General features: G+C 38.1%; 1 protein-coding gene across 4 annotated transcripts in view; it reads left to right on the top strand.

Annotated features, from left to right (window-relative positions):
- The window catches only part of FGF12 (fibroblast growth factor 12), a 412,502-nt gene that overhangs the window by 161,324 nt on the left and 227,957 nt on the right, over positions 1–23,221 (top strand). For all 4 annotated transcript variants that reach the window (XM_061166833.1, XM_061166834.1, XM_061166831.1 and 1 more), the window contains exon 2: positions 8,987–9,097. In XM_061166833.1, the coding sequence (XP_061022816.1) occupies positions 8,987–9,097 (111 nt within the window). The remainder of the gene's footprint in view (positions 1–8,986; positions 9,098–23,221) is intronic.

The raw sequence follows: 23,221 nt of genomic DNA, 5'->3' as shown, positions 1-23,221 counted from the left end.
CAGGAACTACATCATCAGGGTCTAGAGCAAGGGTCGGCCAACTTTTTCTGGAAGGGGCCTGTTAGTAAATATTTTAGGCTTTTCAGGCTGTAGGACCTCTGTTGCAAGTGCTCATCTCTGTTGTTGTAGCACAGAAGTAGCCAGGGGCAAATGTGTGAATGGAGGAGCATGGGCTGTGTTCCAATAAAACTTTATTTACAGAATTGGCAGCAGCAGGGCTGTAGTTTGCCAGCTCCTGGTCGAGAGGAGGATCTTCAGAGAGCCTCTCATCTGCTGGTTCCCAGTCTTTTCAAGCATTAGGATTACTTTGCATTTCCCATCCCTGTCTCTGGGTGCTCTTAGCTCTTACCCCAGGGCTCTTCATCAGGTCTTGGTCAAGTCCGTTGCTAACCATACTGTCCACAGTAACACTCTCATCCCCTGGGTCCTCCATCCTTTTCCATCGCCTTCATTTTGTCATGGTACCTTTACAACAGAAAACTGTTGTATGTGAATTGTTGGTTTCCATCTTGTCTTCTGTGTTGGAATGTAAGCCATGAGGCTTGTGCTCTGTTGTACTCAGCACTGTGCTGGAACCTGGAGTGTGCATCTTGTCTGCTCCAGCGCTGCATCCAGTGAGGGCAAATGATAGTTGTCAACCAGCCATGATGGGAAGATTGACCCCTTAGAAATCAGTCCCATGAAAATCAGGTTTGGGGCATTTTTTTTTTAAGAGCTGTTTTATGAGCATATCACTAGTTATCCCCTCTACCTAGAATAACTACTAGAAAGTCTACTGCTCAGTACATGCTTGTTTTTTGGATAAAATGTGCTGTTAGTATCTGCTGGTTGAGAAAATAGATTCGCACTTATAAATACAGAGTCCTCTTTCAATTTTTATTGTTACAGGGGATTTCCGTGGCCTTGGGGAGGGTAACTGCTGATGGCATCTGTCACCTTCACGTGACCTGCTAGAGGATGAGGACTCAGGACAAGACATGGCAGTCTTCACCCCACTGAGCAGACAGATTCTGCTGAGTCTGTGACTTCCCATGATGTGGCATCTCTGCCTTATTCACTGCACTCTCCTGAGTGAATGTGGGGTCTCAGGCCTGCCTCTTTTTTTCCTAAACAAGTATTTTGAATAAATTCCCCCAGCTTAGTGTGACTGTCAGTTTTGCACTGTATTCAGAAGTCCAGATAAATTCTGTCCTCTTTCCAGTGTCTTCCTGTATCAAACTCTTATTTGTCTGGGGCTTTGATGTATGGTATGCAAATGTGCCCTAGTCTATACCCTTTAGCTGTGATTGTCAGAAGTAGATCTGTTTATGAACAATTTCCAACCCTGATAATCTAATTTTGAAATCTGCAGCAGTATGAGGCCCAGAAGCACTCGACAAGAATCACAATTTAACAGCCTCTTCAATCTCAGCTCCTTTAAATGGGCAACATTAAACCTTGATACTAAGGGTCTGTTTGTAAGCCCACAGAGACTGATTAAAAAAAAAAAAGCGCCATCAAATTACCACACAAAGCATGCTTAACATTTACAAAGACCTCTCCATTTGCAGGATGCTTGCTCAACAGTCTTTTCAATTCCCTGTTCTAAGCACACACTAAGAAGTAAATGTGAACTTGTGTTTAACCGCCATCTGGCTTATCTCAAAGCTTTCCAGGACCTCAGGCCTGGAAAGGACCTCTCTTTGCCACGCAGAATGCCTTAGCTTTCGGAGATCTCTGTGCCCTTCATTACTGTCCTGACCTGTAGCTTTTTTTCTGCTTCTCTCTGTTTGCTTCTGTCGAGGGCCAACAAACTCACCGTTTTCCTTAGATAGCTTGTTCTCTTTGTGAATACAGTTTACACAAAGGTCCTTTTTTACCTGCCTCCCCATAATGTTCACCCATTGGCCCTAGTTCTGTCCCTCTGGAGCCACTCAGAACAAATTGGCCTTTTCTTACTTCTGTCTTCCTACTACTCTCGAGAAAGTGGGGACAGCTCTCACGTCCCCTGAGTCCTCCCTGTGCAGGCTGCATATCCACTGTTCATTCAACCATTCTTCATGTGACAGTCCTTTGTACCCTCTTTATTTGGCTCCTATTCCTCTGGACATGTTTCATTTTCACCAGTGTCTTTCTTAAAGGGACCCAACAGAGCTGGAGAATGGCTCTCTCTTCCTTAACTAATTCTGGAACCTTGGGTAAGTGAATCACAATCATCTCACCTGACCGATGAGAAAAAGTACCTTACACATTCAGTAGTGAGTATCAGGTACAACTGTAGTAAAATCATAGAGGAAATGTCTGGTAGGAAGTAGATGGGTTCAGCCATTATTATCATAATAAGTATTGTTACTTGTCTGGATATGACTTCCATAACAAAATTGGGATCACTCTTATATTTTTTATTTTACATTGGAGTTTACATGGGGACACTTTCTCTAAATTTAGGTGCAAATGTTGAACAGGTTGGCCCTAGATAAACACAGTCCAATTTTAGTATCATATGTATGTATATATGGGGCTTCCTCGGTGGCTCAATGGTGAAAAATCCGCCTGCCATTGCAGGAGATATGGGTTTGATCCCTGGGTTGGGAAGATCCCCTGGAGAAGGAAATGGAAAATCCCATGGACAGAGGAGCCTGGTGGACTACAGTCCATGGGATCACAAAGAGTTGGACATGACTTAGCAACTAAACAACAATATGTAATATATATTTTATATTGACATATTTTATATGTGTGCAAATATGTTAAGATCAAATATATGCGCACAGACACACACACACACACATATATATTTCTTGCAGCTTCCTATAACCCCTTTCCTTTGTCACTCCCACACTTCAATAACTGATGTGACTGATGCACACCTAGGTGCTCCCCTTCCTCCTTCTCATTTCTTCTCTGCTTTCCTCTCCTCCCCCACCCCACCCACCCCGGCTAGTCCCAGTTCTGAAACCCACACAAGCTCCAGATTATGTCATGGATGTTCTTTGGAAAGGAAAGGTTGATGTTCATTCAGTATATCAGAAAGAAGTCTTATCCTAACTCATCCATATGTTGGCTGGATGACCTTGGACAAGACATTTTCCCTCTGAGGCTCAGTTTTTATTTTCTGTCTTTGATGTTAATGAAAGAAGGTATTTTGAAGAATGAAGGTGTTGGCTTCCAAGTTCCTTTTCAGTTCTAAAATTCATTCTGATTCCTACAATCTAGTGTTCATTTGAGATGTGTGATCAGGTTCCCTCGGCTCTGACTGTGTTCTGATTTCAAGTATATACTTAGGTAACAACCTCATAGCACCACACATTAAGGCAGCAGGAATGTCTCGATAACTCCTTCAGGTATCAGCTTTTCTGAGTGGCTTTGGAGTCAAACACTCTGTGGAAATTGACAGGTCATTCTGAAGGGAATCAGTGCTAAACTTGAGGTCCTATGCTTTACTTTATTTTTTTACCAACCTCTTTGAAGGTAACATTTTTTACTTGCTTTTGTGGGCATAATTATTATTTTTAATAAAGTTTTTACTTTAAAATGCTTTTACATTTATAGAAAGATTAAAATAGTACAAAAAGTTCCCATGTATCCTACACCTAGTTTCCCATATGAACATCTTACATTCATTTGGTATACTTGTGACAATTAGTGAATTGGTATTGATACATTATGATTAACATAGTTCAGTTCAGTTCAGTCGCTCAGTCATGTCCGACTCTTTGCGACCCCATGAATCGCAGAACGCCAGGCCTCCCTGTCCATTGCTGACTCCCAAAGTTTACTCAAACTCATGTCCATCGAGTTGGTGATGCCATCCAGCCATCTCATCTTCTGTCGTCCCCTTCTCCTCCTGCCCCCAATCCCTCCCAGCATCAGGGTCTTTTCCAATGAGTCAACTCTTTGCATGAGGTGGCCAAAGTACTGGAGTTTCAGCTTCAGCATCAGCCCTTCCAATGAACACCCAGGTCTGATCTCCTTTAGGATGGACTGGTTGGATCTCCTTGCAGTCCAAGGGAAAGTCCATACTCTATTCAGATGTCCTCAACTTTTGCCTAATGTCCTTTTTCAGTTCCAGGGTCACATCAAGGACACCACTTTGCATTTGTTGTTGTATCTCCTTAGGCTCCTTTTTGCTGTGACATTTTCTCAGAATTTCTTTTTTTTTTCTTTTAATTTTTTGACAGTTTCAAGGGGTACTGGTCAGTTGTTTTGTAGAATATCCTTCAGTTGAGATTTGTTTGATGTTTTTCTCATGATTTGACTGGGGTTATGGGTTTTGGGGAGGAAGATCACAGAGGTAAAGTGCCATTCACATCATACCAAGAGTAGGTACTATCAGCATGTTTCATGACTGTTGACCTTAACCCTGACCCCCTGGCTGAGATAGCATTTTATTTGTCAGATTTCTGCAGTGATGTAACCTCCCACCCTCCATCCCCTTTTCCTATTCTCTTAGGAAGGAAGTCACTATGTACAACCACTGCTAGTTCTTATTCACCTAATTGTCCAGGGTGGGTATTTCTGATGGCTGTAGTCTTTTTTTCCACCAGAATTCTCCTATTTTGTTGACATCTTCTAGGGCTTTGTCATCTAAATCCAGCCAGCAATAAGGAAGGGAAAATGTGGAGGAGAATGTTTGCTTTTAAAAGCCTTGGCCTGAAAATGGCACACATCACTTCCACTTAACATTCCATATGACACTCATTCATCTGCCAAACCTAACTGCAAGCGAGGCTAGGACATATGGTCTAGCTGGGTGCCCAGGAAAAAGAGGAAATGGATTTTGGAGAAAATCTAGCAGTATTTGCTACACTACTTCAGAGTACAAAAGGGAATAAACCAAACCCATGTCTTCTCACCATCTAATAATATAGCCATCATTTCATTAAAAAATGAAAATATAATGGAAAACATAATCTTAGAATCAAGGAGAATCATATAAATTGAATATAAAATTAGCTTAATAAAACTTATTCCATTGACCTTATTTTTCTTATTTCACTGTTGACCTATGAACATTTGTTGAGAATAGGCGGTTACCTACATGTCAGCATTTGAAAACTTCTGCCATATATTATACCTGGGCCAGATTCTGCATCATTCCCAAAGTCTGCCATGCTGTTTTTTCCTTTACCCATTGTTTGTCTGCAGTGCTCTTCCTGTGGTTTCTTTGCCTATGAAAGTGCATTCACTCTTCAAATGACAGATGAGGTGCCTTCATCAAGCCTCAAGACAGAATTAGTCCCTTGCTCCTTATGGTATCATGTCACTCTGCTTCCATTAATAATTTAGCAGTTACCCACACAAGTATTATATATATGTATGTTTCATGCATTAGACCAGGTGCCCCCTGAGGACAGCACAGGTCTTATTGATTTGTTAGATCCCTAAGCATAGTCTGAAAAATATAAAGCATGTTTGTTGAATGCACCCAGAATGTTAGATGTCCCAAAAAGTGGTCTCATTTTTAAACCTCTTTCTTTAAAATACAACAAAACACTTTCTTTTATTCCCCCAATTATAAAAGTGATCCTCCGTTATGACAGCCACACCTTCCTGGTAGAGGTGATTTTGAACTGAGCCTGGAAAGGTTGATAGGGTTTGATGATAATAAAGGTATAGCCCTGTCAGGAATGCCATACTGCTTTCTATGACACATCCTAGGTTCAGAGCATTTATTTAATAGATGATCAGATCTCCTTTGAAACAGCTGTAGTGTAAAACATTGACTTTCATAAATCATCATATAATTAAAACCCAGACTCTAAGCTTGTTCTGGCACTGCTTCTGGGCAGTCGAGGTTGATGTACAAGCCCAATGCTCATTATCTTGAACAGGAGTTACCAACCTGAATTCCCAGGGTCCCAACAGAGAGAGAACTTCACCATAGCAAAAGAAGTGTTTAATTACCACTACAGAAAGAGGAGTATGGGAAAAAAAAAATCATTTTCAGACTTTAATGATTCAGCTGCCATGCATCTCATTACCAGCCAAAACATGACTTCTTAAGGTGATCTGATCAAGTTTATTAGAAATAAAATATGAATTATAAGACAGTTGTCCGTTTCTTTCCATCTCTCCCTTTCTATATCTGCTCTTAGTCTTTTGGTTACTTTAGTGACATTAAGAACTCAATTAATATTTTACTGGAATGTAAATCAGGAGACAAGTCTATTCGTAAAATGCTGCCTTCATCTCACTTACACTGTTTCCTCAATTTTCAGGGTTGAAAAATTAGACCTTAATTAGAGTTTATAGTATTATGGGGCTTTTCATTTCACACTATTACATTTATTTATTCATCTGAAATTCTAAATGTTGATAGATAGCATAGAATTATTTTTTCCCATTATACAGATCAGGAAAATAGTCTCAGATACTAAGTGACTTGCTCAGGACCCCACAGCAATTGTTGTTCAAAGCTGAGTCTCCTGAGTGCAAATCGAGAGTTGAATGTATGGCAGTAGCATTTACCTGTCAACCAGTTAGCCTTGTGGCAGAAGCTCAGACTTTCTTATTTCCTCTGATTGTAAAAGTGACTCACACATAATAATAGCCAAGTCTTCCTGGGGGAAGTGATCTGGAACTGAGCCTGGGAAGGTTGGTAGGGTTTGATAGATGGTAGGGGTCCAGTATATATTTTTGCATTGAGGTTAGCTAGCTATCAATACGTGCTCCCCTACATATCCCTTGTTGCGGGGGTCGGGGGGGGCGGGCATGGAGACAGCACATTCAGAATGGATCTGTGGATTGATTTCTGGCACTCTTTAGAGAAGAAGATTCTCAAGTCAAAGAGACTTTAAGTCATAGTTGCTCAATGTCAATAGAGAATCATAGAAAGGACCTAGATATCACTTACGTTAACTTCCAGATTTTATTGGTGAGGAAGTTAAGGCCTACAAATTATTATTTTTTAATTAAATTTATTTATTTTTAATTGACGGATAATTGCTTTACAGGATTGTGTTGGTTTCTGCCAAACATCCACATGAATCAGCCATTGGTATACCTATGTCCCCACTCTCTCAAATATCCCTGCCACCTTCTTCCCCATCCCACCCCTCTAGGTTGTTACAGAGCCCCAGTTTGAGTAATGCCTACACATTTAAAAGATATTGAATTTATTTAACCCATAGTGTTAATACATAGTTATCAATCAGAATGCCTAATTTCCAATTTAATTCTTTTTAATACCCTGCTTCATAATTACCAGTTGGTTTTGTTTTTTTTTTTGTGGGGGGCATCTTTTCTACTTTTTAGGACTGCTTTGAAGAAGATATGTTTATACAGGCATCACCTCGCATTCCCAAGTATGTGTGATCTAGTCGTAGGTGTAAAAGACATGATGGTCGTAGGGAGCAGGTCTGTTCCCAAAGAGTTTGTTGCACTGAATCCTTAACTGGAACTCTTATTTAGATTCAACCATCAGTAAATGTGTTTAGTTTAACACACAGTACTTAGCATATTGCCTGCTTCCCCACCCAAAAGATATTCTGAATTATTATTGGTTTAATAAGTTGGTGAAGGAACTGACTCTCAGTTGAGATTCATTGATTGCTCTTTTGAGGATAATGCATAACTACATCACCAGTCATATGATTCCCATCCTTACCTCATTTTTTTGTCAACAGAAGCAGCATTTTTCTTTTCCTACTAATTTTTATGAAATAGGACAATAAATATAGTACATGTTTGTGTGTGTATGTGCTAAGTTGCTCATTCCTGTCCAATTCTTTGCTACCCCATGGACTGTTGCCCGCCAGGCTCCTCTGTCTGTGGGATTTTCCAGGCAAGAATACTGGAGCAGGTTGCCATTTCCTTTGCAGGGCATCGTCCTGACTCAGGGATTGAACCTGCATCTCCCGCATTGGCAGATGGCTTCTTTACCGCTGAGCCACCTGGGAAGCCCCCTATAAGTGTGCTGGAGTAGTCTAATTTTTACCAAACACTGAAGTAGAGACAAAGATGGTAGTGATATTGTAGAAAATAGATTGTTGCTACAGCTAGTACCCCAGTGAAAAGCTTTAAATATTTATGGTTAGTGGCTATACCAAAATTCAAATGTGTTATACAAAGATCAGTTTGATGGTATTAGTGTGTTGGGAATTTTAAAAGCTGAAGACCACATCTAGTTTGAAATATTTGCAGAAATATATATGGCTTGATTTTTATTTATTTATTTTTTGTACTGGAAAAATGACTCGTGGTATTGGGGCTTACTCTGGTGATGTATTTACTGAAGGTGAAATCTGTTTCCACATACTTTCCAGTGACATCTCATGGCCATGGAGGGTTTAACTTTATTCTGTGGATCTCATCCAAGACTGAATTTGGTTAGAATTTTAAAACCAGGGGTTTCTGATAGATAGTTGTCATTCAGCAGAAATAGAAGTCTTCCAGGACCTGATTATAACTGCGGAAAGCTTAGGAAATACACTGGCAGTTTGGTCTGAACAGTATTCTGGAATGGGACCACAAGCTTGGTGGTATATTGAAGCTAGACACTAGATGCACAAGGGAGAGGAATAACTCCTTTTTTAGCACACCTCTGTATTTTCCTAATCAAAATTAGCTTTTATTCATTTAGGCTTCCTTTGTGGCTCAGCTGGTAAAAGAATCTGCCTGCAATGTGGGAGACCTGTTTTTGATCCCTGGGCTGTGAAGATCCCCCGGAGAAGGGAAAGGCTACCCACTCCAGTATTCTGGCCTGGAGAATTCCATGGACTGTATAGACCATGGGGTCACAAAGAGTCAGACGCGACTGAGTGACTTTCACTTTCACTTTTATTCATTTACATTTGGTTTACTGTTGCAGAATATTATGGATCTGCCTTTAGAAAGAAAAAAAGTAAAGCTATGTTACCAAAATTCCTCCTTTCCAAATAGCCACTTCAGTATTTAAACCATTGGCATTTATGCATTGACTTACGGGATGTTTTTGATAATTTGCAAGTGTGCATTTTTACAAACCAAATAAAAACTTGAATAATCATTTCATTTTGTTTTGCAGAACCCCAGCTGAAAGGAATTGTGACAAGGTTATTCAGCCAGCAGGGATATTTCCTGCAGATGCACCCAGATGGTACCATCGATGGGACCAAGGACGAAAACAGCGACTACAGTAAGGAACATTAGCTTCGTGCAATCCAATTACAATCAGATGTATGGCTTAGTGTCTCTTAGACTTAAAGCACAGCCAGGCTGCCTTTGGGACTGTTCAACTACTAGTAAGCTAGTTGTCTTTTCCTTTGTCCCTTTTGGTATGATTCCTATAGCAAAGAGACAGTAATGGATAGAACTTATGTACTCAATAAGAAAGTAGGAGGCTTGAAGGAGTTCTGACTGCTCAGTGGACAAAAATTTCCTCTCATTCCATTGTTTGTAGTCAGGATGATGTTAAAGTATTCACGGAAACAAGGCATACTTTCCAGGGCAAGGTAGTGTTTTAATCCTAGAACTGGATAGTAAAAATACTATAATAAGTCTTAGAACATCATTTCTGAAAGACAAAAATTACTTCTCAAAGTAAATATTGAATATATACATTTTTATATTACATGTTATTTTATCTTGACTGAGGCCAAATTTGTTGATTTTAAAATAAACCTATATTAAAATATTATATTTTACAGTATATATGATAATAAGATGATAAACACCAGTAGAACTGCAATTTTGTTTATAATTTTTTGAAATGAAATGCAAATATTAAAAGATTATTGATGACATCTCTGGAAATAATGTTTAACTAATTTAACTATAAGGCTGACAAGTTTGATGATTACCAAATCATCAAGGCCTGACAGAGTGTATTTGCATTTCAGAAGCATTTTTATTATAAGCCTCAGAGTCAGCAATGACCACTCTCATCATACCTTTCAGTTTCTACATAATCATATATAGGTACCTGGGGAGGAAATTTCTATTATTCTAAAATTATGTAGGGCATTATATTGTTTCCCAAAGTTTGTCTGTATTCACTGCTAGATCTTTATTACTGGTCACTGGTCACATAGTAAATGCTCATTAAATCTATACCCAATTGAGTTGTCTTTTGATAGATGTGACTTTTTGGTCAGACTTTCTTTCACTTTCTTTCTTTCTTTTACTTGTGGTCAGATTGACATTCTATCCAACTGAATGAGGTAATCTAAAAGCTTGATATTTTATGGTGAAAGTGTTAGTTGCTCACTCATGTCTGACTCTTTGCCACCCCATGGACTGTAGCCCACCAGGCTCCTCTGTTCATAGAATTCTCCAGTAAAGAATGCTGGAGTGGGTAGCCATTCCCTTCTCCAAGGCATCTTCCTAATCCAGGGATTGAAACCAGATCTCTTGCACTGCGGGTAGATTCTTTACCAGCTGAGCCGCCAGCGAAAAATACAGATCTGAGGAAAGTTCTATGATCCCTAGAGTGTGAAAATGCTCCTATCCACCCCTTCTAAATTATTCTTTGTTTACTTAATGTTGCATGTTACAAAATATGAATTACAATAAAGATCTTATTATAGAGAATTTCAGCCCATTTTCTGCTGAGGAGTTGATTCGCTTATTGTGTTTCACATTGTTGGTTTGAGTTTGTGGAAATACATTCTTTAAATGATACAAGGTTTTCCCTGAGTCCAGATGAATAAGGATGCTTCCCTCTCCATGTAGAATTTCCATTTATTGCATCTGAACTTGAATGCAAATTTAATGAAGCTACAAGTGTAGATGGAAAGAATCAAGGATGTTACTTAGCTGTGTCACCCCCTGCTGTCTCTGAGGTATCCCTTGATCTGGTTTCTTTTTCTGTAAGATGAGGTGGCTGGAGATGAAAGCATTAATATCCTCTGTCAGCAGCAGCCACCCAACTTAAAAAAAGATTGAAAAATTATAAATTTATGAAGATAGATTCAAGTGAGCCAAATAGCCATACTTAGTTTAATAGGATGCAACTGTAACCCAGACAACTGTCCTGTGAGCACATGACATTTATCACAGAGCAGTGGCAGAGAGGGGAAAGTGTGGGGTCCACTAACAGAAACACTTCAACGTTTTTAGAACAATAGTTGAAAGTACTCTCTCTCTAAATGCCGGGTCAATGGCTAATGCAGATCTACAACCACATGTAAATATATACATTTATACACAAACATATGTGTGTATATATATATATATGTATGTATATTTATAGGCATAATGGCGTTATGCATGACACACACTGAGGGCACTACGTTTGGTCACATACTTTTAGAAACTAGACATTTAAAATATCTTATATTTTATTAAAATAAACTACTGCATACATTTATTGACACATTGGTATTAAAAGGACTTTAAATATACAAAATAATAAGACTTAATAAATTCACTTGGATACCCAACCCTTGGCTTAAGATTTAGTTAAAAACATCATTACATCTGAAGCCCCGGTATGCTCTTTCAAAATGGTAGAGTCCTGCTTTTCCCCTTCAGTACCAGGTATAACAACTATCCTGAATTTGACTTTTTTTTAAATTTCCATGCAGGTTTACAAGTACGTTTTTCATATATACATGATGCATATATCATATACATCATTCATGGCATTGTTTTGCATGGTTTTAAACTTTTTTAAGAGGAACATTACTGTATATAATTCTATGTATTTTTCCCCCAATATCATGGCCATCCAATGCATATATGGTGATATATTTGCTTTATATCACTCATTTTCATTTTGGTAAAGTATCCCATTGCGTGAACATACCAAAATACATTTATCCATTCTCTTTTCAATGAATAATAAGCATTTATATTTTAAGGCAATTACAAACAGTGCTGCTAAAATATATCTTGTCGATGTTGAAGAAGCCTCCCTGGACATCCTTAATAAAATTAAACATTTCACCTTTACCCTTTGTGTTCTGCTACCCCAGTTTGTTTTCTATTTATAGCTCCTATGATGATCTAAAATGTATATTGTTGCTGTTTATTTTTTATCTTCTTCCCAGGAGAATATAATTTTCCTGAGTGAAGAGATTTTGTTTTGATCTAGAATCTAGAATGATCATTAATACATAGTAAGCACTCAACAAAAGATGAAACAAATGAATTAATGTGTCCTTATGCATATGTGTAAAAGTTTCTGTAGATCATTGTCTGTCCACCTAAGTATTTTTTAATATTTCCTTTTGAAATAATGTTAGACTTTAGAGAAATTACAGAATAACATAGGAAATTCCAGTGTACACTTCACCCAGCTTCCCCTAATGGGCACCGCTTTATGTAACAACACTACAATGATCAAATCCAGGAAATTAACATTGGTAAGTACTATTAATTGAGCTATAGACTTTATTCCGATTTTGCCAGTTTTTCAACTAATGTACTTTTTTCTGATACCACCCCCCCCCCATATTTTAATTAAAAATATCCAGTGAAAACAAGTTACTTTTATTTTTACCTTTTCTGAGTGTGGATTGAGGTAAAAATATCAGAGAAGGCTTTAAATTGTATTCATGCTTTTTAATAGAAAATTATAAACCTCTAAGCTGTTAAAATGCATTTTCTTTCTCTACTTTGTGTGGGCAGGAGTAAAAGCATTTGATTGTTTGAAAAAAATCTTGTTACTATGAGCATCTGTCAGAAGTGTGATGTTTGGTTCAGTAGACATCATTGGGTCTAGCCAACCTTACCATAGCATCTTGGATTGAATTAATAGGACACCTGATCTTTTGTTCATGAAGAAAAGACTAATTACATGTAATTGAGTACAAAGCCAAATGGGTTTGTCAGCAGCAACAGATAAAAATCTCTGCAAATGTAATGATAACAAAAGATGCAGAACAGTGTTGAAACACTGGCACAAAAAAAAAGACAATTGCAGTTGGGAGAGTATTAATAGGAATATTTTACATAAAATTAGAAAGGTAATTATTCTGCTCCACTGGTTACCATAGGAGAAGACACATTTGAAGAGGTCAAACATGCTGGGGTGATAACAATTAAAATATTATAACCAAATGCATTGTTCCCTTTGTTCTCTGAACAAAAATATTCAGGGCCACTTGACTATGGCATGAGCTGCCTGATAAATGAGTACAATGGTGAAACTGGAGATAGTCAAGCAGATGCTGTACTTGTAGAGGATTTATGAGAAAAAAAACCCAAAAACTCCTTTGGTGTGGGAGGGGAAGAACATGGTGAGGGTTGTGACAGTTTCAGAACTCACTGACTTTTAAGGTCTCCTTCAGTCTTGAGATTCATTTAAAAATTATTTTAAATAGATAAATATATGATAAAAAATTGTAGAGGCACATAAAAGGATATACAGTTGAAAAAGAGCAAAACAGTGCTTAACAACCAGAAGCTGGATTGGTACTACCAGCAGGCCTTGGTATGCTTCTGTTGAATATAAACAGTTTCATAGGACACCAGATCAGAAAAGGCCATTGTGACTGTGATGGATCAGGATGAAAATGAGACCACTCTGTAATCACATCTGAATGTAGACAAAAACAAGAAAGTTGTCCAAACTACAAGATGATCAAATGTTGCTCTACCCTGGCTTATATGGGTGACTACAGCTTTATTACCAGGAACAGAAGTTACTATGTTCTTATTGCCATCCAGATAAGAATTATTAAGATATCCAATTATAGAACTATACCTGCATCCATAGAGCGTTCAACCCAGAATAAATCTGCTTTCTTTGAGCCTCCTTAAAAATCACTTAAGACCAAATCTGGAAGTCCTTGCTTATACCGCACTGACTAAAACATCTCAGTTCTGCCATGGTATGTATTTTTCTTCTTTACTGAGGGTCAATAAACCCAACTTTGTTCAACCACAGATGTTTGGATGTACCCTCTTTGGTTAGGACGCATTAACATAGTCAGAAGAGATTTTCTGTGCTTCTCCTCTCTGCCATTTGGCCACATTTCTTGGTATTCTTTCAGATGCAGTCTGTGCATTAAAAACATACACAACATTACCCATATATATGTGTTAATATATCTATATCTGTCTACTATCTACCAGGGCTTCCCTGGTAGCTCAATCAGTAAAGAATCTTCCTGCAGAGCGGAGAGCTGGGTTTTATACCTGGGTTGGGAAGATCCTCTGGAGAAGGAAATGGCAACCAAGTCTAATATTCTTGCCTGGAAAATCCTAGGGACAGAGGAGCCACGTGGGCTACAGTCCATGGGATTGCAAGAGTTGGACACGACTGAGTGACTAAACCACTACCATTATCTTGTTGAGTACTTTTTCTTAACTTAAAATGTTGTAGCTATAAGACTTTTTCCATATTAGGACATATTTAAATAGGATACTCTAACCTAGTTTCCTGTTGAAGTATATTTTAGTTCTTTCTAGTTTTGCTAATACAAACTGTGCTATAAACAATATCCATGTACAGAAGTCATTCTGTATGTGTGCAAGCATGTTTGGATAGATACTTAAAAGAGATATTGCTTGGTCAAGGTTTTGTGCTTTTTATATCTTTGGAAAAGACCTATTCATTCTCTATCATACAAATTTACATCATACAAACAGCCACTGAGGGTGGCTGTTTCCTTACTAGCCAACACATTGTGTTATCAAACTTTTGGTTCTTTGTTATCTAAAATCATAAACTTTGTTTTCTTATTATGTGTTAGGTTGAACACTTGTTCATATATTCTATGAGCCATCTGCAGTTCTTTTTCTATGACATGTTTGTTTATATTTATTTATATTAAATATCTTTTATCATTTGCAGGAAATCTATATTTTAAAAATCAGCTCATTGTTATGTGAGTTGCAAATGCCTTCACTCATTTTGTTGTCTCAAAGTTTTTTTGCCATGCTTTATTTTACTTTATTTTAAATATGCATTTATGCCCCCAACTTTTCTATTTAGAAAGCTTTCATTCATTCCAAGATTATTTTTAAAAAAAGAAAAAGCCCTCCCATGTTTTAGTAAGGAATTGTTTGATTTTTACACTTTGTGTTTAATTAATCTGGAATTTTATTTCTTAACTTTTGATTCTAGACTTCTAATATTTTGTGTTCCTAGCTACTAGTTACAAGTACAATTTCTTTAGATTTGATGAATGTATTAAGTTCTCTATGATTTCAGCATAAAAAGTATATTTCAACAAGGTGTGTATCTGAGTTTCATGAATCCAATTGGAAATTTAAAAATTTACTCATCTAGCTATGTTTTCTATACAATACTAAACATATGATGTTTTGATACCACCAATCATAAGTATATAGACACAGCCAAAGCCAACAGAAGCTCTGTATTGCTAAACGATGAACAAAAACATGATCCAAATGGTTAGTTGAGAAAAATCATTAAGGACATAAGGGATTCTGCAAAGAATTGTAAAGATGTTCTGTCTTCTTAACAAGGGGCCTTTCTGGACATTGACATCACTTTCACCTACTCAAACATATACATTTTAGTAGTCATGGGAGATCAAGGGCTGTGCCATATCCAATTCTAGGGATATTATTTTCTTCTAGTATTGTCTATACTTTAAGAATATATCACAATTTGTATGTGTGAAATCACACCTACAAATCAGATGAAAAGAAAAAGAAATGTGTGTGTTACCCTGCTGATTTTCTTTAAGCAAGGTTATTTATATAATTCTGAGCAACACTTTGGTACATGTAATGTTGTTACTCTTATAGTGGCGTGCCTTTTCAAGAGCAAAATTAATATTCAATCTTAGCTTATAAATGCAGTTACCTCACTTGATTTTTTTTTAAATAAAGAAAAAATATTGCCTTTCGGCTTTCATAGCTAGAAGAAAAGTGATGGGTGTTTGTTAGAAATTTGTTTTTGTTGAATGTGTTTCAATTTTAAAGACCGCTCCTTCAAATAATATTTGTGGAAAGCTTGAACAAGAACCAATTATTTCCTTGAATAGTTTACCCATTCACATGTGTTCATAAGGAAATAACTCCTGAGCTTTTTTTTTTTTTTAACCTTGGCATTGTAGCATTTTATGTATTTCCTTTTGACCCCAAGACTTTTACCCTATGGCTAGTAAAATAAAACATGAGCCATTTGAGATTACCCTTTTCCTAGCTGCTCTATGACTGTTTATGGCATGTTTATATAGACAGTATATATAGTGGTTAAAGAATCTTACGGGAGCCACGTCACCAGGTGTATTCCTAGAAGAACTAAGGACTTATATTATCTTTAGTCTTCTCCTGGCACTATGAGGTGAATGGTGTTTTGGTCTTGAGCAAGTCACATAAACTTTCTCAGATTTATGCAATCTCTGATTTTACAGAATGAGAGGAAGAGAGAATCTGTAAGCTTTTTATAGTCTTTCCTTTAATTCTCATATAGAAGTAAATGTGTGCTCAGAAAAACTGATCGACAGATTCCACTTCCATAAATACCAGTTGTTCTGGAAGGTATGTTACTGGCAGGAAATCTTCAGTTTGCAAATTCCTATGTGATATTCTCAAGGTGTATATAAAGATCTGGGGAGTTATACACATAAGTGATAGAGCCAGAACTGAATCCAGGCTGACTTGAGATTCTATGCCTTGGAGTTAGTTAGTTAACCTAAATCTTAATTCCTTCATTTATTTGGGCTTCCCTGGTGGCTCAGAAGGTAAAGAATCCGTCTGCAATGTGGGAGACCTGGGTTCGATCCCTGGGTTGGGAAGATCCCTTGGAAAAGGGGATGCCTACCCACTTCAGTATTCTGGCCTAGAGAATTCCATGGACCGAGGGGCCTGGAAGGCTATAGTGCATGTTGTCGCAAGTGGGGATAATAATAGTACATAGATCATAGGATTGTGTAGATTCAATGGGTGATTCATGAAAAGTGCCTAAAATAACGCCAAGAGCCTGGTTAAATGTTGTCCATTGTTGTTATTATTCTCCCCAGTAGGGGTCAGAGTCCTTGTTTGCCAGGAGCTTACAGACAGGGACCATTTTAACAGAAGTTCTTAATGGTGGTAGCTGTTGTGATGTGAAAGAACTCAGTGCTTAAGCTGAAGGGTCTGGAAAGTACTCTAAATTAGTGGTTCCTAAACTGTGCACTTCCTGGACCTCCAGCACCAGCATCATCTGGAAACTTGTTTGTTGTTGTTGTTCAGTTGCTCAGTTGTGTTCAACTCTTTGCGACTCCACGGACTACAGCACTCCAGGCTTCCCTGTCCGTCATCTCTTGGAGCTTGCTCAAACTCATGTCCGTTGAGACGGTGATGCCATCCAACCATCTCATCCTCTCTCATCCCCTTCTCCTCCTGCCTTCGATCTTTCCCAGCATCAGGGTCTTTTCTAAATGAGTCGGCTCTTCGCATCAGGTGGCCAAAGTACTGGAGCTTCAGCTTTAGCATTAGTCCTTCCAGTGAATATTCAGGATTGATTTCCTTGAGACTCATGGTGCTAAGTCGCTTCAGTCATGTCTGGCACTTTGTGACTCACGGTAGACCTTGTGAATCAGAACCTCAGTGCTGGGGCTCAGCAATGTGTGTTTTGATAAACCTTCCAGATGATTCTGATGCACTGCAGGAGGTATGAAGGGGCACTCTTCTCTGCATCCTGGATGTGAAGTGTTCACATTTGCTAATGAAGCAGTCTCTGTCTTGGAACTGTCATACCTAGTTCTATGGGAACCTAATTCCTAATGTGATAGGGAAAGCACAGGTCTGCAGGTAGATTGAAAAGCATACTGAAATTCAGGCTTTCTAGTATCTCAAATGTGTGGAATCTGTTCCATTTTTATTTCATTTCCTGGAGAGTCAGAGCTCAGTTCTAGACAGGTTATGTGATCAAACTTAGGTTGGGGAATAATTTAAAAAATTCATGTATAATAATATTTGGCTGCTCAGTTGTGTCTGACTCTTCTGTGACCCCAAAGAGTGTAGTCTGCCAGCCTCCTCTGTCCATGGGATTTCCCAGGCAAGAATACTGGAATGGGTTGCCATTTCCTTCTCCAGGGAATCTTCCTGACCCAGGGATCGAACCTGAGTCTCTTGAGTCTCCTGCATTAGCAAGTGGATTCTTTACCACTAGTGCCACCTGGGAAGCCAATATAATGATAAGTAAACACATATCACATAGTTTTATGTCTCAGAGCTTTTACACATGCTAATTCCTTTTGCTTGGAGTGACTTCACGTATCTTATCCACCTGGTTAATCACTCTTACCCTTCTTGAAAACTCTTATCTCTTTTGTCCCTATGAAGCTTTCTCCAGCCATGCCCTCAATTGCCAACCTCACACAAAACCTCACATTAATTACTCTCTTCACTCTATTGTGTTTGAACCTTGTGTGTGCATTTTCAGTTGCAGAAACATTATACGATAGTACATCATACTTTGTATTGCAGTTCCTTATCTGCATTTGTGTAGATAAAGAATAACATCCTTATTTGCCCTTCTGCTTAGAATAGCAATGATATTTTCCAAGATCCCTTATAGGAGGGCTATGCAGATGTGTTTCATTTAGCTGGCACACTTCAAGAAAAAAATGAGTGCATCCAAGCAATGGATACATCTAGTTTCCCCTACATTTCCTCCTACCTGCCTGGTCCTAAAGACTTTTCCTTTTTATTGGAGCATAGTTGCGTTACAATGTTTTTAGTTTCTACTGTACAGCAAAGTGAATCAGCTATTTGTGTGTATATATATATATTTATATATACCCCCTCTTTTCTTATTTCTTTCCCATTTATGTCACAACAGAGCACTGAGTTTTCTGTTTTACAGTAGGTTCTCTCTCATTAGTTATCTATTTTATATTCATAGCATCAATGGTGTATATATGTCAATCCTAATCTCTCAGTTCACCCCACCCCTTTTCTGCCTGGATATCCCTGTTTGTTCTCTATGTCTGTCTGTCTCTATTTCTGCTTTGCAAATGAGTGCGTGCTAAGTTGCTTCAGTCATGTCTGACTCTTTGTGATGCTATGGTCTGTAGCCCCCCAGGCTCCTCTGTCCATGGAGATTCTCTAGGCAAGAATGCTGGAGTGGGTTAACATGTTCTCCTCCAGGGGATCTTCCTGACCCAGGGATCGAACCCTTGTCTCCTATGGCTCCTGCATTGCAGGTGGATTTTTTACCCCTGAGCCACTGGGGAAGCCCAAGATTGTCTAAATCTTATATAGATAGTTTGTTCACATTCCACCTATATATGTTACTATATTTGTTTTTCTGTTTCTGACTCCTGAAGACTTTTGAATTTGGGATACCTGTGGTTCTCTCTCAATGTTTGTGAAATCAAAACCAAACCAAACCAAAACCAGTAAAAACTCAAAGGAAGAGTTTATACCACTTAAATATTACCAATTGTAAGGCAGATGTAAAGCTTGGGCTTTCATTCAGATAACCTGTTTCCAGTCCAAGTCCTATCCTTAATTATCTGTATGATCTTGTTTCAGTCATGTAAGCTCTCTGTTCCTTGGATTTCTGGTCTATAAAATGAGCTTTGGGGAAAGGTCATCTCCAGTGTTGTTAACAAATCTGAAACTTAGAAAGCCTATAAATTGTCAATGATTTCTGTTTTTATTTTTCAAAAACTTGAAACTTTCCTTTTTAAACACATTCCAAGAAGGGCAAAATTGTGAGAGCAGATAGTGCGATAATTTTTGCGTTGAATTTAAAAACAATAGTAAATTTACCTTCAAAGTGTATGGAGAATTTGACCACCTCTGTGTACAGTCAAAGCTATGGTTTTTCCAGTAGTCATGTACAGATACGAGTTGGACCATAAAGAAGACTGAATGCTGAAGAATTGATGCTTTTGAATAGTGGTGCTGGATAAGACTCTTGAGAGTCCCTTGGACTGCAAGGAGATCAAACCAGTCAGTCGTAAAGAAAGTCAACCTGGAATATTCATTGGAAGGACTGAGGCCGAAGCTGAAGCTCCAGTATTTTGGCTGCCTGATGCTAAGAACCAACTCATTGGAAAAGACCCTATTGCTGAGAAAGATTGAGGGCAGGAGAAGAAGGTGGTAACAGAGGATGAGATGGCTGGATGGCATCACCAGCTCAACAAACATGAGTTTGCGTGAATTCCGGGAGATAGCGAAGGACAGGGAAGCCTGATGTGCTGCTGTCCATGGGGTCACAACCAGTCAGACACAACTGAGTGACTGAGCAACAGCATCACTGTTTTCACTACCTAGTCCACACTACTCTCATCTTTGGTCTAGTGCAATATCTTCCTAAGTCATCTTGTACTTAAGGCTTTCCCCCCTTAGTATCCACACAGCAGTGAGAGTGACCTAGTTAAAATGGATCAGGTAAACTGACTTTTCTGCTCAGTCTCTTTCACTACACATCATTAAGGGTAAAAGACAAATTCATCCCATGACCAGTAAGATTTTACATAATCCTACCCATTACCTCCTGACTATTCTCCTCCTCTTTCTTTTGGCTAGTCTTCCAGCTGTTCCTGTAACACACCAATCATGCTCCCCTCTTTCCCCATCATCTAAAATGTTCTTCCTCCAAATATCTCAGTAGCACACTCCCTCATCATCTTCAGTCCCTTACTCAAAAGTGGGAGGGATCGTTAGAGGTAGTTAGGGAGTTTGGGATGGACATGTACGTTCTGCTGTCTTTAAAATGGATAACAGACAAGGACCCACTGTGTAGCACAGGGAACTGTCCTCCGTGTTGTATGACAATCTAATCAGGAAAAGAACGAAAAATAATAGACACAAATATATCTTCAACTGAATCACTTTGTTGTATATCTGAAACTAACACACCATTGTTAATCAACTATATTCCAATAAAAAAAATGAAGGCTTTTCCCATGGCAGTAGTCTTTTCTGGTTAATTTATATATGTTTCAATCCTTATCTTCAACACTTTATCTCCCTTGGCAACTTGATTTATTTTTTCCCACTATTTACCATTATGTAATATACTTATTTTATTATGTCCCTACTCCACTAAAATGTTCCCCATATACACCACACATCTCCCTCATTCATAATTTTGCTTATGTTATTTTCTCCAGTAATTATGTTATCTTCTAAAAATAATACCAACTGTCTTTTGTCTTTGAGAACTTTTTCTGATGTTTTTAACTGGAAGTCTTGCTTTCTCTTCTGCATACACTATACATCTCAAGATATTTATGTAGTTTAATCTGTATTGATGCATCAACTTTCTTTAAGTTATAAGTTCCTTCAGGGCACTGACTATGTCTGACTTATTTATGTGTTGGCGTTTAACAGGGCCTTGACAATAGATAAGAATAGCAACAAATTCATAGTAATTAATTCATAGTAACAAATAGTATCATCAGACTCCCATATAAATTTAAAGGCATAATTAGAATATAAGCTCCACAGGGGCAAGGAGCATGGTTTGCATTTTGTATTGTATCCTCAGCACCTAGAATAGTGCTTGGCTCATAGTAGGTTTTCAGTATTTGTTGAATAGATGAATAAAAGTGAATTTTCAGAATAGCCTCATCAAAAATGAATAGGATTTTGTCAAACAACACCTAGCCTGAAGGTTTAATGCAAATTAAGTCACATTTGCCTCTTTTTATCTTTTCGAGAATGAGAGACAGTTTAAGAGATTTCAAAAGATGGATAAGGAAGTCATTTTCCATTATGAAACTAGAAAAAAAATTGAGTATGTATGCTTAGTCTGGAAAAGTGAACTCTATAGCAATGATAGTGAAAGAGGACACTGTTGTGCAGTTTTAAATATATCTTCAAAGTGTTATGTGAATATATATTCATGGTGATAATTACAGAGGCATCAGTTTCTGAAAGTATGTAAATGGTACATTTACCCAGAAGAGAGGGAGCCATTGCTTTTATTATTCAACTAGGATCAGCAGCTAAATTTAAGCTTATGTTGCAGGAAAAAGAAAATATACACTCAGGTGCTTTAAGGGTAAGAAAGAAAGGCAGCCAGGGAGTTCTTTCAACCTGCCTGACTTCAGACTCTACTACAAAGCCACAGTCATCAAGACAGTATGGTACTGGCACAAAGACAGAAATATAGATCAATGGAACAGAATAGAAAGCCCAGAGACAAATCCACGAACCTATGGACACCTTATCTTCGACAAAGGAGGCAAGGATATACAATGGAAAAAAGACAACCTCTTTAACAAGTGGTGCTGGGAAAACTGGTCAACCACTTGTAAAAGAATGAAACTAGAACACTTTCTAACACCATACACAAAAATAAACTCAAAATGGATTAAAGATCTAAATGTAAGACCAGAAACTATAAAACTCCTAGAGGAGAACATAGGCAAAACACTCTCCGACATAAATCAAAGCAAGATCCTCTATGACCCACCTCCCAGAATACTGGAAATAAAAGCAAAACTAAACAAATGGGACCTAATGAAACTTAAAAGCTTTTGCACTACAAAGGAAACTATAAGTAAGGTGAAAAGACAGCCCTCAGATTGGGAGAAAATAATAGCAAATGAAGAAACAGACAAAGGATTAATCTCAAAAATATACAAGCAACTCCTGCAGCTCAATTCCAGAAAAATAAATGACCCAATCAAAAAATGGGCCAAAGAACTAAACAGACATTTCTCCAAAGAAGACATACAGATGGCTAACAAACACATGAAAAGATGCTCAACATCACTCATTATTAGAGAAATGCAAATCAAAACCACAATGAGGTACCATTACACGCCAGTCAGGATGGCCGCTATCCAAAAGTCTACAAGCAATAAATGCTGGAGAGGGTGTGGAGAAAAGGGAACCCTCTTACACTGTTGGTGGGAATGCAAACTAGTACAGCCGCTATGGAAAACAGTGTGGAGATTTCTTAAAAAACTGGAAATAGAACTGCCATATGACCCAGCAATCCCACTTCTGGGCATACACACTGAGGAAACCAGATCTGAAAGAGACACGTGCACCCCAATGTTCATCGCAGCACTGTTTATAATAGCCAGGACATGGAAACAACCTAGATGCCCATCAGCAGATGAATGGATAAGGAAGCTGTGGTACATATACACCATGGAATATTACTCAGCCATTAAAAAGAATTCATTCGAACCAGTCCTAATGAGATGGATGAAGCTGGAGCCCATTATACAGAGTGAAGTAAGCCAGAAAGATAAAGAACATTACAGCATACTGACACATGTATATGGAATTTAGAAAGGTGATAACGATAACCCTATATGCAGAACAGAAAAAGAGACACAGAAATACAGAACAGACTTTTGAACTTTGTGGGAGAATGTGAGGGTGGGATATTTCAAAAGAACAGCATGTATACTATCTATGGTGAAACAGATCACCAGCCCAG

The sequence above is a fragment of the Dama dama genome, chromosome 19 (assembly GCF_033118175.1).
Source record: "Dama dama isolate Ldn47 chromosome 19, ASM3311817v1, whole genome shotgun sequence".
NCBI lineage: Eukaryota > Metazoa > Chordata > Mammalia > Artiodactyla > Cervidae > Dama > Dama dama.
Note: the sequence above shows the minus strand (reverse complement) of the source record. Positions and strands in the feature narration are given on the sequence as shown.